Here is a 13315-nt window from a genome sequence, read left to right as displayed (position 1 = left end):
GACACCATACTTCCTCTTTCACTATACATGGCACTCTGGACTTACCTTCCTGTGCTCTAATCAAACTGTATTATACTTACTTGCATGTTTTGCATTCAGAGAGTACCTGGGTTTCATTTGTCTTTCTGTTTCCAGAGCCTAAAATAGTCTCTCAAGTGTAACAGGCACAAAATATGTTGATAATCCATGATATCAGGTAAGTAGAGGAGTCAGTTAATATCAACACCTGGTTGACTAGAGCCAGATGAAACTATTTCTATTATTGCACCAAAAAGAAATTCACAGGGACATCAAACTATCTTCTAAAATCCTTAACTAGTCAATGGCAATAGGGACACTGCAGACAGGTTTAAAATTGGCAAAATGGGCCTGTTTACAGTGTCCTCAGAACAGAGTTTTGAGGAGGAGAGGGACATAAAATATGATCTTTAGAGAGATCTGACAATAGGAGAGAAACTTAGATGACTACATTTGGAATACTGTTCTACTGTACATTGTCTGGATTACCTAGGAAAACCCACATGGTCCATTTAGCTCCTCCCTGAAGGCAGGGAAGTCTCTTCCCCATTGTACTGTGGATAGTGGATCCCTGGGAATATTCTTATATATCCAGCATCAAATACAGCCTGGGATATGGGAAAAGTTCAATAAAATGAGTGAATGAATGAATGAATGAATGAATAAACAAAAATTTTTTTAAAAAAAGATTTTATTTATTTGATAGACAGAGATCACAAGTAGGCAGTGGGGGGGGGGGGAGGAGGCTCCCTGCTGAGCAAAGAACCCAATGTGGGGCTCGATCCCAGGACCCTGGGATCATGACCTGAGCTGAAAGCAGAGGCTTTAACCCACTGAGCCACCCAGGCGCCCTGAATAAACAAATTTTTAAAAAGCTTGTTTTCAAGCCAGGATGTCTAACCCCAGCCAGTTATTTAAAAAATATGAGCTGTTAGTACAAACAAAATCAAAAACCTAAGCCCACCATTTGTAACAACATGGATAGACCTAAGAGGGGTATAATGCTAAATGAAATAAGTCAGACAGAAAAAGACAAATACCATATAATTCCTCTTATATGTGGAATCTAAAGAACAAAACAAATGAATAAACAAATAAGCAAAAAGGAGAGACAGACCCATAAATACAGAAAGCAGACTAATGGTTCCTAGAGGGGAGGAGGGGTGGAAGATGGGCAAAACGGATGAAGGAAAATAGGAGGAACAGGTTTCCAGAGATGGAATGAGTAAGGCACAGGGATGAAAAGTACAGCATAGGTCGTAGAGTCAATGGTATTATAATAGTGTATATGAGGACAGATGGGAGCTACACTTGTGGCGAGCAGAGCATAACTCAGAGATTTGTTGAATCACTATGCTGCACACCTGAAACTAATGTAATGTGGTGTGTCAACTATACTTCAATTAAAAAAAATAATAAAACCAGAGTAAACTAATCCCCTATGACTGAGTAGCAAACGTTTGAAACGTATTCAAACTATGTGTTTTACCAACCATGACTCAGTTGTGTCAGCTTCCAATATGAAGTGTAAAACCCAGTACACTACATTTTGTCCCATTTATACAATACACCTTCCAAGGCAAGGGCTTACCCTTGCTGTCAAAATGTGTAGTACTATTCCAATTAAATGTTAATAAGATTATTTTATAAAGTACTTTTTCCCAAAGTCAAAGCACTATCAAAATGACTTACCTGAGACAATTTTGTTGTAGTAGCAGGCAGAAGTGGGCGACTAAACTTTTTCTGAGATCCAATGGCTGCTGGAAATGGTGGTGCAGAAAATACAGCTGCAACACAGTTAATTTTGTTTATCCACCCATGCATTTCCTCTGGACTCCTATGAGAAACAGATAAATTTACATCAGGTTATTTCTCTGTCTTAAATACATCACGCCTAGCCCATTTCTTATTACCAATTTAAAATGGCACATAAAATCATTTATTTAGCTTTCTTGGTACAATTAATTCCTGACAAAATTTCATTGAGATTTAACATTTTCAACAGCAATCACCATGGAAATAAGAGGCCCTGGAACCCATGATCATTATAGCTTAAGACTGTGATTATTTCTCAAGGATACAAAAGGGGGAAAAAAGCAAAATAACTTGATATTAAATATTAACCCCTTACTTTGATACTAAGCTCAGTCAAAAATTAAAAAATTAACTCATCTCTTCCAATCACATAATTCAATTTTAAAATCCAACTGAGGGACAAACTGATAGAATTTAAAAGGAATGTAAAAAGGCAACACCCACTTGGAAAGCAGCTTTGAGTTTCCTGAAAAGTTAACTATAGGTTTATCATATAACCCAGCAATTCTACTTCTAGGTATACACCCAAGAGAAATAAAAACATATAGGCACAAAAAGATTTGTATCTGAAAGCATAAGAGTCCAAAAGGGGAAACAATCTAAATGTCTATCAACTAGTGAATGAATTTTTAAAATGTGGTATACATCCATACAGTGGAACACTACTCAACACTAAAGGCATGAAGTGGAGATATATGTTACAACATGGTGAACCCCCAAAACTTTGTGGTAAGTGAAGAAAGCCAAACATCTATCATTATAAGATTCCATGTATATGAGAAGTCCAGTAAAGGCAAAACTATAGAGACAGAAAGGAGATTAGTGGTGTCTGGGGCTGGGGTAAAAACAGAGAGTGACTACAAAGTGGTCATGGAGGGTCTCTTTGGGGTGATAGAGTGTTCCAAAACTGGATTTTGGTGATGGTTGCACAATTCTGTAAATATGCTAAAAAATAATTGAACTGTACACTTAACCAAGGTGAGATTAATCAGATGTTAAAAATCTACCTGACAGGATGCAAAAATCATCTGATGTCATTAATATACTTTTAACTTGAATGTCATATATTTGCAGAGACCAGCACGGATAGCACTTAATAAATATTTGTGAATTCATAAATTGAATAGGAGAAATAGTTGTGAGCCAGGATAGTTGATCCACCATGTATATAATCAGTAAACAGAAGATGGACAAAATGTCAGTCCACATAAAATCATTTCCTTTACTGATGACTCTGAGAGACCACTCTAGAAATCAACTCTTTGCATCCCATATGCTTCTCTCATCTGATTTCTCTGGCTCTGTTGATTCAATTCTGTCTGAAGTAATTAGAGCTTTTTGGTTATCATGTTTGGTATTTTAGTAAAAAAAAAATGGGGAATAGAATAATTTGAAGGACTCTGATGACTAATAGCTGTAATTATACATCTGGCTATGATTCCCTCTGTGGTGTTAAAGCTGTCTTACTCCCACACTAAAAAAAATCCTGTGTAACTTGGATTTCCTTACAGCTTCCTCCTCACCTGATGTCAGCAATTTCATACCTCCGCAAATTCAACATTCATAAACCACCAGAGTACCTGCTGTTGTTCTTATTTCTTTTCTTGATCTTACATTGCTATGATCAACAAGCATGCAGATACTTGTGCTCACTATCTTGATGTCAAATTTTAAGACCAGTGCCAACTGTGATCAATTGGTGGGGTTGTGTTGAGAGTGATTCTGAAGTCAAGTACAGGTTGTGGAAAGCATCCCATGAAGAATTAACACTGCCACAGAATTAACACTGATGCTATGTGCTCCTATAAAAATTCCCATTCTAGAGGCTCAGTTCTGAAAATCCAGTTTCTCACTTCACAAATCCAGAATTCTCCATGTGAAGGAGTCCACTTCTAATCTGAAGGTTGTCATGGACCCCTTATTAAACTGGCAATCCATTCCATTTCCTTGCCCAGAACATAATTTTATCTTTTTCTTCTAGTTTTATCACAGACTATTAGAGCTCAGAAGGAGAGAGAAGAGAGAGAGAGGGAACAAAGTGGAAATCTATACTTACTGAACAGTTTCTATGTGCCAGGCACTGTAGGAAGTACTTATATACTTGATTTCATTTAATTCTCACAAGAACCTTGTGAGATAAAACATTATCATCTGCATTAGTGACAAGCTAAGGTTCAGGGTTAGGTTAAATTACATGTCAGGACAAAGAGCTAGGAAATGGTGGTTTGAATTTAGGTCTATTTTACTTATTGTGTGATAAAATTTGTACACCACAACACTTAAGTTAAGTTCTAGATTAAGAATAAGTTCTAGATATGATCTAAGTGGCTGACTGAAAGTCACAGGGCTACTTTGTAGCTAACAAAAAACTGGAACCCAGGGTTTCTATTTTTGATTCTAGTTTTCTTAGTTTGTCTCTCTGGGGGAACCAGTTAATGACTTTGAATCCAACTCAATTTCCCCTGTAGACTCTGATTCTATGCCTTGGTATAAGGTGATGCTATGCAAACTAAGAAACGAAACCAAACCAGTGAAACATACTGGGCTTGAAAAAGCAAGACCCGCCAGTCGGCAGTTTTAAGTTTAAGCACATTCGGCTTCTTCTCATAGTCTGTGGCCTTGGATGCCAGCGCGTGATGCACACTCACGGCGTTTTTCAAATCCTCTTCAGACAGGGCCTTTTCTGGTTTATATTCATCCTATAGATGGATACAAAGAAAACCAAGACAAGATCATGTTCAGATTTCACCTCCTCTTTTTAGGATAAGGGGAAAAAACCCCTCTAAAACTAAAAGAAAAGAAATTAGAAAATCCATGAAAGTGCATGAAGAAAGTGATATGGTATAAAAACTCTTTGCTACTTCAGATACCCATCAACAGAACTACACTGATGGTGTAAACCATGCCGTTGTTTTCTTTACTCTAAAGATACTGTATTTTCTTGATACTTTCTTTTGAGTCCAATATTATCAAAGGAAAATGAGCAGTAAAATAAAATGATTCCTCTAGCTGTTCTTTGAAAGAGAAGAGGAAAATCAGTTTACTGTTCAGGAGAAGCTTAGCTGTATTATAATAAATTGAGAAAATGGATAAAATTATATAAAACGGAAGGTGTCCTGTGCAGATGCACTTTTCTTTAGGAATGAATTACACACAATTCACAGAATTTATAAAGGTTTTCTGTATGGCTTCCCTCCAAAATAACAACAACAAAAATTCCAACTAGTACAATAATGAGAATTTAAAGCAAATTTGATTATTTATCATACTCTTATATTTAGTAGTTTCCCTAGGTCCCTTAGAATAAAAAAAGACTTCAAAGAAAGCAATTAAATACAGTAGGCATTATGAACTGTTTTAGGAGATGTTTTCTAGTGTGTAAGGTCCCTTCTTTCACCTTCCTGTAATCTGTCAGACATGATGCTAAATAAACCTGCATTTCTGTGAAGAAAACATACATAAGCACACACTCCTCTTCTTACCTTCTAATTAGTTAAAAAAAAAAAAATCCTAAAAGAAAGACATTATCTATTCTCTTAACACAGTCTGGTTTTATAAATCTCCAAAAAAAACAATGACCTCCTACTTCCTTCTCCCAACCCCTCCACAAATCAAGCAATTCAAACATACTATTGCTATTAATTCAAACGGAGTGAGAAATCAACAGAAACAAATGTTGATCCTATAATGATCGGTCAGTGACAGTTCTGAGAGACAAAGGTCAGGAAAACCTAAAATACACAGTGAATACCAATAGGAATATAAAGATTACCCAAATTTATAATATTAAATGATGAAATTACTACTTTAAATTGCAACAAATCTATTTTATTAAGCCTCAGAAATTAAGAACTGCTGTTGACAATGACAGTTATCCAGAGTGGCATGATGAAGAAAGAAAATAAAAAGAAATCTTAAAATAAATACAATATATTTATACCTATCTGTTCTACAATTCCCATTAATGTATAAAGGTGTAATCTAGCTACGTTTTGGGGTCTTGTCTTCTCTAAATGAGATTTTTTTCTTAGTGACTTAGCATTCCAAAGATTCACAAATCTCCTCCCAGGGGAACTGTCATTAGAAGAGGGAGTATCAATTAGAGGTAAAGCTCCCTTTCAACCTCATGATTGTGCTACAACAGAACCCTATATAGCTGAACATCCACTCATGTTAACCACTTACCTCCATATAGGAATCTGAAGCAGATAAATAACGGGGAGTGGGTGTAAAAGACCAGGGCCAAAATTATCTTCAGAGAATTTATATGCTACCTCCATTTGCATACATACTGATCTCTAACACACTGGATATTGGAATTTGCCTAGGGATCAGCTTAGAAATTTCTGTGTATCATTTTTGATGTCTAGGTCCATGATGTGGCCTTTTATCTTAATTCCTTCTCACTAGTTTCTTTTGATTAATTTTTTTGTTTGAATTTAAGAGGACTACTTAAAAAAAAAAATAAAAGGACTACTTAGTTCTTTTGCTTTTCTGATTTCCTCTTTAATTAAGAAAAAATTTAAGGCTAGAGTTTTTCCTCTGAGTACAGGTTGCACATGGTTTGAGAATAAAAATATTTTTCATTGTTCCCTAGTTTGTAGTTTTATTTTTTGATCTCTTTGATTTTAGTCATGTCAAATAGAATGTTTCTTAAGTTTAAGGTACCTAAGGTTTTAGTTATTTATCATTATATATTTCTAATTTTATTGGCTTCTGAGCAGAGATTTTATAGCACTCTGTAAAATCTGTTATTTTTTCAAAAATTTTTTAAGGTTTTCAAAGCTTTGATTTTTGTTGATGTTCCCTGGAATACAGAAAAATATTATTCTCCGAGGGATGTGTGTTTTTATATTTATTGATTCAATCCCTCTATGTCCTTACATCATTTTTTCTACAAGTTCATCCTCTTGAGACAAATACACTGACCTCGTTCACTACATTGTATTTTAAGCTCTCCTTGCATTTCTAATAGTTTTTGTTCCACATTTTAGTTGCTATGTTGTTTGATGTATTTAGGCTTATGACCGTTACCTTTCTTACATGATGTGCTATTTATTACTCTAAAATGTTCTTTATCCAGTAGTGCTTAGTTACATAACATAGAAACTTAAAAGGCTCTCTCTCCCATAAAAATGTTCTAATTCTCTACTAACAGTCCACATCAATAAGATTTTAAAAATCATTTAACTTCCCTCCTTCCTTCTCATTAATCCTAAACTTTGCTGAAGTACTTTATTATGTTTATTCTGCAATCTTATTAAAATTACCTTGTGTTATGTATTTTCTGTTTCAGGAAACCTTACTTCGCACTTACATGTTCACTGAGTCTCTCCTTATTCTTTTAATTGCTCACTTACTTTCTATCTTTCCTCTATCTTGAGGTTTCAAGTATTTTTTTTCAGGTGAATGATATACTCGAGTTTTTATTTCCAAATGTCTTCCATTTTCTTTGACAGGTATAGAACTCTTGGTTGCAGTTCTCTTCTACTCAGTAATCTATAGATGCTATTCTATTGTCTTCTACCTTCCAGTTTTATAAATGTCCAATGCTAGTCTGATTATTTTTTTCCCCATATTACTGTATTTTCTGTTAGAATTCTTACAGAGATTTATTTTTATTCTCAGAATTTAGGAATTTTTTCTAGGCTATGCCTTAATATTCTCATCTGCCCAGTTCGGAATGAAAAAAATTCCTACCCTAATATGATTATTCACTTGGGCTGCTAACTGCTACTAGAAATAATCAACTCAGATGTACAGATGTGTGCCAGCATTGATTTATGGTCTCCAGCTATGGTTGTACACATTTCCAACGGACAATTCTTTCACATATCCATGATAATTTCTTTTTGCATTCTGCCAAATATTCTGCAGTCTTTTCAACACCCCCTGACTCAACACAACTGTGGTTAAGAGTTTAGGTGCCTGTTAGAACTCTCTAGGTTCAAATGACTAGTTCTAATATAATACTTAATGTTTTCGTGACCTTAGGTTAATTAAACTTATTAAGCTTCACTTTCTAAGATTGAGAAGCAGTGATAATACTTTCCTCATAGAACTGTATGATGAAATTAAATGAGTTACTCTTTCTAAAACTCAATGTTCACAGCATATAGTAACCACTCAAATGCTAGCTGGTCTATTTTCCAATAATAATTTCTTAGTAACATATAGTTTGACCTTGTATTTTATAAGGTCAAACTTGTAAATATAAAACTTTCTGCTTACATACCAATATTTGGTGACCACCTTTGTTTTCTTTCTTCCTAAAACAGAAGAATCCTGCTTAAGGCTAATCCTCCATCGACCTTCCTAGGAGCTTATTTCATTATTATCATTCTTCTCTATTTTTAATTATCCTCTATCTTCTGGCTTCTTCCCCAAAGCCTAAAAGTACACTCCAAGTCTCTTATCTTTGTAAAATCATAGCTTCTTCTGAATATTGCTCTCTTCTCTGGCATCACCTCTTTTCCTTTAGATGAGTTACAAGTCCATCTTAGCTGTTTTTATATATTGATTTCCTGTTTACCTTTTAACCCATTGCAAACTGGAATTCATTCCTATGCTTCACTGAAAATCCTCTGGCAAAGGTCATCAATGACCTCTTAATTGAAAAATTCAATAAATTATTGTCTGTTCTCATCATATGGCACCCAAAGAAGTCAACAATCTTTTTGAAATTCTTCCTTTGCTTCTATTAAAATATATCCCTGATTTCTCTCCTACCTTGCTGAGCATTTCTTTGTTATCTCCTCTTTTTTTTTTTAAAGATTTTATTTATTTATTTGACAGAGAGAGATTACAAGTAGGCAGAGAAGCAAGCAGAGAGAGAGAGAGAGAGAGAGGAGGAAGCAGGCTCCCTGCTAAGCAGAGAGCCTGATGCGGGACTTGATCCCAGGACCCTGGGATCATGACCTGAGCCGAAGGCAGAGGCTTAACCCACTGAGCCACCCAGGCGCCCCTGTTATCTCCTCTTTAGACAAACCTTCAGATGTTAGTTCTGTCATTGTCTTTCATCTTTTCTCATTCCCCAAATACCCTTTGGGATGATTATAATTGCTCTTATCTATTAAACTCCTACCTATATCATGATGTCTAACAAACTGCTATAGGTAGAATAAGAAACATGAGACCAGCTGATAGCTATTAATAATGAAAGACTTAAGCCTTTGAGCTTGGAGGAATATAAATATTCTTAGAACATATTTTCTATCTGCTGATATTTTCATTTAAAACCAAGCCCAAAGGATAACATTCTTAGACTGCTCTAAAAGTGCAAGGGATTTTAAAATGCAACATTTATTATAGCCCTAAGTAAAAGCAAACAGTAATTATCAAACTTGGGAGAATTGTACCATTGTTGCAGAAGAAGACTCCATTCTACAGCAGTCTCCAAAAGTACAATACACTGCCAGTTTACCTTATATTGGAAGGAAAATACTGCACAGGACAGAAATGGTAGACAAGATCTATGTAGTTAGGATGGAACTGAAGTCTAGAAATTTTAAGTCTAACAAACTTCTGATTTTGTAGTTGATAGTAATATCACCTTACCATGAAAAAAAATACGGCAAAATAGGAGAGGATCAAGATACTGGAAAAGGAAGATCCTGAGCTCACCCCCTCCCACGAATACACCAAAAGCTACAACTACTTATAGACAACTATCTCTGAGAACAAACTGAAGAATAGCAGAACAGATCATACACAACTAAGGATATAAAAAAAAAAAAAATCCACAAAGAGCTGGTAGTAGGGGCAGAGATGTTGTTTAGTCAGGAACTACACTCCTGGTTCACTGAGCCACAGAAAAAGGGATTTCTGAACCAAGGAGGGCCCTCCCTGAGGATGGAGGGTTCCCGGTCACACATTAGGCTCCACAGCTCAGGGGATCTGCATCAGAAAGATAAGCACCCATTATGTCTGGCTTTGAAAATCAGTGGGGCTTGGATCTGGGGGGACTTAAGTGGCACACACATAACTCACTTGCTCCAAGATCCAGCACAGAGGCAGCAGTTTCAAAAGTGCCTGGGTTAACATAGAAGGAGATACATCAACTAACCTAAGGGTGCATATCAGAGAAAGAGGGATCTGTTGGAATGTTCTCTGGGGATGGAAGTGCTGGCAGGAACCATTTCTGACACTTTCTATCTACTGGGCTAGCACCATTAACCTAATGCTAACATTTGCCTGTGGACTTACACTGCTAAACTGCCTACCCCAAATGAGCATTCCTTCCCAAGTGGCTCCCTGCCCCACAAAACATGGTGATGGCCTCGGCTGGCATTAGTGACCCCAACCTAGGGAGCCACCCCTGCACACTAGAGCATCTGCAACAATCATGGCCGTACCTCACAGCCAGCTGCATCAGAAACCTATCCCACCCATCAGCACTCCTACAGTTGTCATAGCCAGGCCTCTCAGCTGGCTATGTGGGGGAGCCAACCCAGCACACCAGAATGCCTGCAGCAGTCACAGCCAGAATGCTTGGTAAGATGGGTTAGGGGCCAACCCCACTCACCAGCATGTCTACAATGGTCACAGCCAAGCCTCACAGACAACCATGTTGAGATAGTCCTATAAACTAGTGAGTCTGCCAATCCTGACCCAGCTACAAGAGAAGGGTTCACACTGCCAACACAAGGGCTTGAGTGACTAAAGTTTACACTACTGGGCCCCACAGGACACCTTCTGCATAAACCCACTCCTTCAAAACTGGGAGATGTAACTGATCTACCTAACACACAGAAACAAACACAGAAAGTTAACACAAAAAGAAGAGATAAAGGAATATATTCCAAATGAAAGAACAAGACAAAACCCAAGAACTAAATGAAACAGACATAAGCAATCTATCAGATAAAGAGTTTAAAGTGATGGTCATAAAGAGGCTCACTGAAATCAGGAGGAGAATGGATAAACTCAATAAGAACTTCAACAAAGATAGAAAGTATAAAAAAGAATCATCAGAGCTAAAGGATACAATAACTAAAATGAAAACTACACAAGAGGGAATCAACAGCAGCAGATTAAATGAAGCAGAAGAATGGATCAGTGATCTGGGAGACAAATAGTGGAAATCACCTATAATAGCAAAAAGAAAAAAGAATTTTAAAAATATGAGGATTATTTAAAAGACCCATGGAACAACATCAAATATACTAACATTCATATTAAAAGCATCCCAGGAGGAGAAGAGAAAAAGGAAAAGAAACTCTATTTGAAGAAATAATGGGTGAAACTTCCCCAACCTGGAAGAAACAGACCAAGTCCAGGAAGCATGGAGAGCTTCAAACAAGATGAACTCAAAAAGGCCCATGCCAAGACATATAATAAGCAAAGTGTTAACAGTTAAAGAGAATCTTAAAAGCAGTAAGATAAAAGCAACTAGTTATGTACAAGGGAACCCCCAACACAATGACAGCTGGTTTTTCAGGAGTAACTTTACAGTCCAGAAGGGAGTGGCACAATATATTCAAAGTACTGAAAGGAAAAAACCTACAACCAAGAATACTTCATCTGGCAAGGTTATCACTCAGAACTGGAGAGATAAGGAGTTTCCCAGAAAATCAAAAGCTAAAGAAGTTCATCAACATCAAATTGGTCTTACAAGAAATGTTAAAGGGACTTCTTTAGCACAAAAGAAAAGGCCATAACCAGAAAAATAAATATGAAAGAAATAATTTTAGTGTTAAAGGTAAACATACAGTTAAAGTAGTGGATCAAGTACTAACATAGCTAGTATGAAGGTTAGAAGACAAAAGCAGTAAAATCATCTAGACCTAAAATAATTAGTCAAGGGACATAACAATAAGATGTAAAGTGAGACATCAAAAATAAAAAACATGGTGGGGGGATGGGGAGATGTAGTCCTTTTACAATGTACTGGAACTTCAGCCACTAGCAATTTAAAATAGTCTGTCATATATAAGATTATCAACATAAATCTGCTGCCATCTATCACCATACAAAGTTTTACAATATTATGCACTATATTCCCTATGTTATCCATTGTATCTGCCTGTCTTGTTTATTTTATAAGCAGAAATATGTACCTTTTCACCCCCATTCCCTTGGTTTGTCCATCCCTCCAACCCCCTCTACTTTGGCAACCACCAGATTGTTATCAGTATCTATGAGTCTATTTCTGTTTTGTTTGTTGATTTTTTTTGTTTTTTTAGATTCCACATGTAAGTGAAATCATATGCTATTTGTATTTCTCTGACTAATTTGACTTAGCATCATATCCTCTGAGTCCATTCATGTTGTTGCAAATTATAGTATTTCATTCTTTTGCATGTCCTGAGTAATAGTCAATTGTATGTATGGATACACGTAGGCACACAGACACACAAACACACACCCCACGTCTTTATCCATTCATCTATTGAAGAGCACTTAGGTTGCTTACATATCTGGGCTGTAGTAAAAAAAAGGTGCAATGAACTTGGGGTGCATATATCTATTCAAATTAGTGTTTTTGTTTTCTATAGATAAATACCCAGGAGTAGAATAGCTAGCTCATATGATGATTCTATTTTTAATTTTTTGAGGACTCTCTATACTGTTTTCCCTAGTAACATCACCTTTTTGCATTCCCACCCAGCAGGGGACAAGAATTCCCTTTTATCTGCACCCTGGCCAACAATTGCTGTTTCCTCTCTTTTTGGTAATAGTCATTCTGACAGGTGTAAAACTCATTGTTATTTTGATTACTATTTCCCTGATGATTAGTGATGAGCATCTTTTCATGTGTCTATTGGCCATCTTTATGTCTTCTTTGGAGAAATGTCTATCCATGTCCTCTGCCCATTTTTTAACTGGATTTTTTACTTCTCGATACTGAGTTATGTGAGTTCATTACATAGTTAGGATAATCCCATACCAGTGGTATAATTTGCAAATATCTTCTCCATTCAGTATGTTGCCTTTTCATTTTGTATGGTGATAGATGGTAGCAGATTTATGTTGGTAATCAGTTCCTAATGTACACAAATGTTGAATGACTATGTTGTACACCTGAAATGAATATAATATTGTATGTCAACTACATTTCAATTAAAAAAAAGAAACAAAGACCTAATAAAAACAAAGTATGCTTGGCATTCTGAACTCCCACTAGAAATTGAAGCTCCAAGTTCATAAAACATGAGCAAATTCCAGAGTGAGAATGGAAACACCAGGATTGACAACTGGATAAAAAGAAATGACTTTATCCTACAGATTTATTCCGACATCTTTATTTTTCATCACTTAAAGTAGAAGAGAGTGTTTAAGTGATGGAATTGGGAAAGAAGAAGCATGGGATAAATTATCATCAAACTATTTCAAACTTAAGAATCTTTGCTATGCAAACTATAATATGAAACAGCAAAATAAATACAATCAAGAAATTTTCTGTAAGAAAAGAAAATACTCCACAACATTTAACTACTATCCATTTTTTCAAACAAATGAAAGGTGACAGTGATGCCTAAAA

The 13315-nt window shown here is 36.0% G+C and overlaps 1 protein-coding gene across 1 annotated transcript in view; it reads right to left on the bottom strand.

Moving 5' to 3' along the window:
- PSD3 (pleckstrin and Sec7 domain containing 3) overlaps nt 1-13315 on the bottom strand; it is a 536900-nt gene that overhangs the window by 42911 nt on the left and 480674 nt on the right. The window contains exons 13-14 of the mRNA XM_080796195.1: nt 4375-4532; nt 1711-1855 (exon numbers count right to left, since the gene is read on the bottom strand). Of these exons, the coding sequence (XP_080652321.1) occupies nt 1711-1855; nt 4375-4532 (303 nt within the window). The remainder of the gene's footprint in view (nt 1-1710; nt 1856-4374; nt 4533-13315) is intronic.

This window comes from Martes martes (assembly GCF_963455335.1).
Source record: "Martes martes genome assembly, chromosome: 2".
Taxonomy (NCBI): domain Eukaryota; kingdom Metazoa; phylum Chordata; class Mammalia; order Carnivora; family Mustelidae; genus Martes; species Martes martes.
Note: the sequence above shows the minus strand (reverse complement) of the source record. Positions and strands in the feature narration are given on the sequence as shown.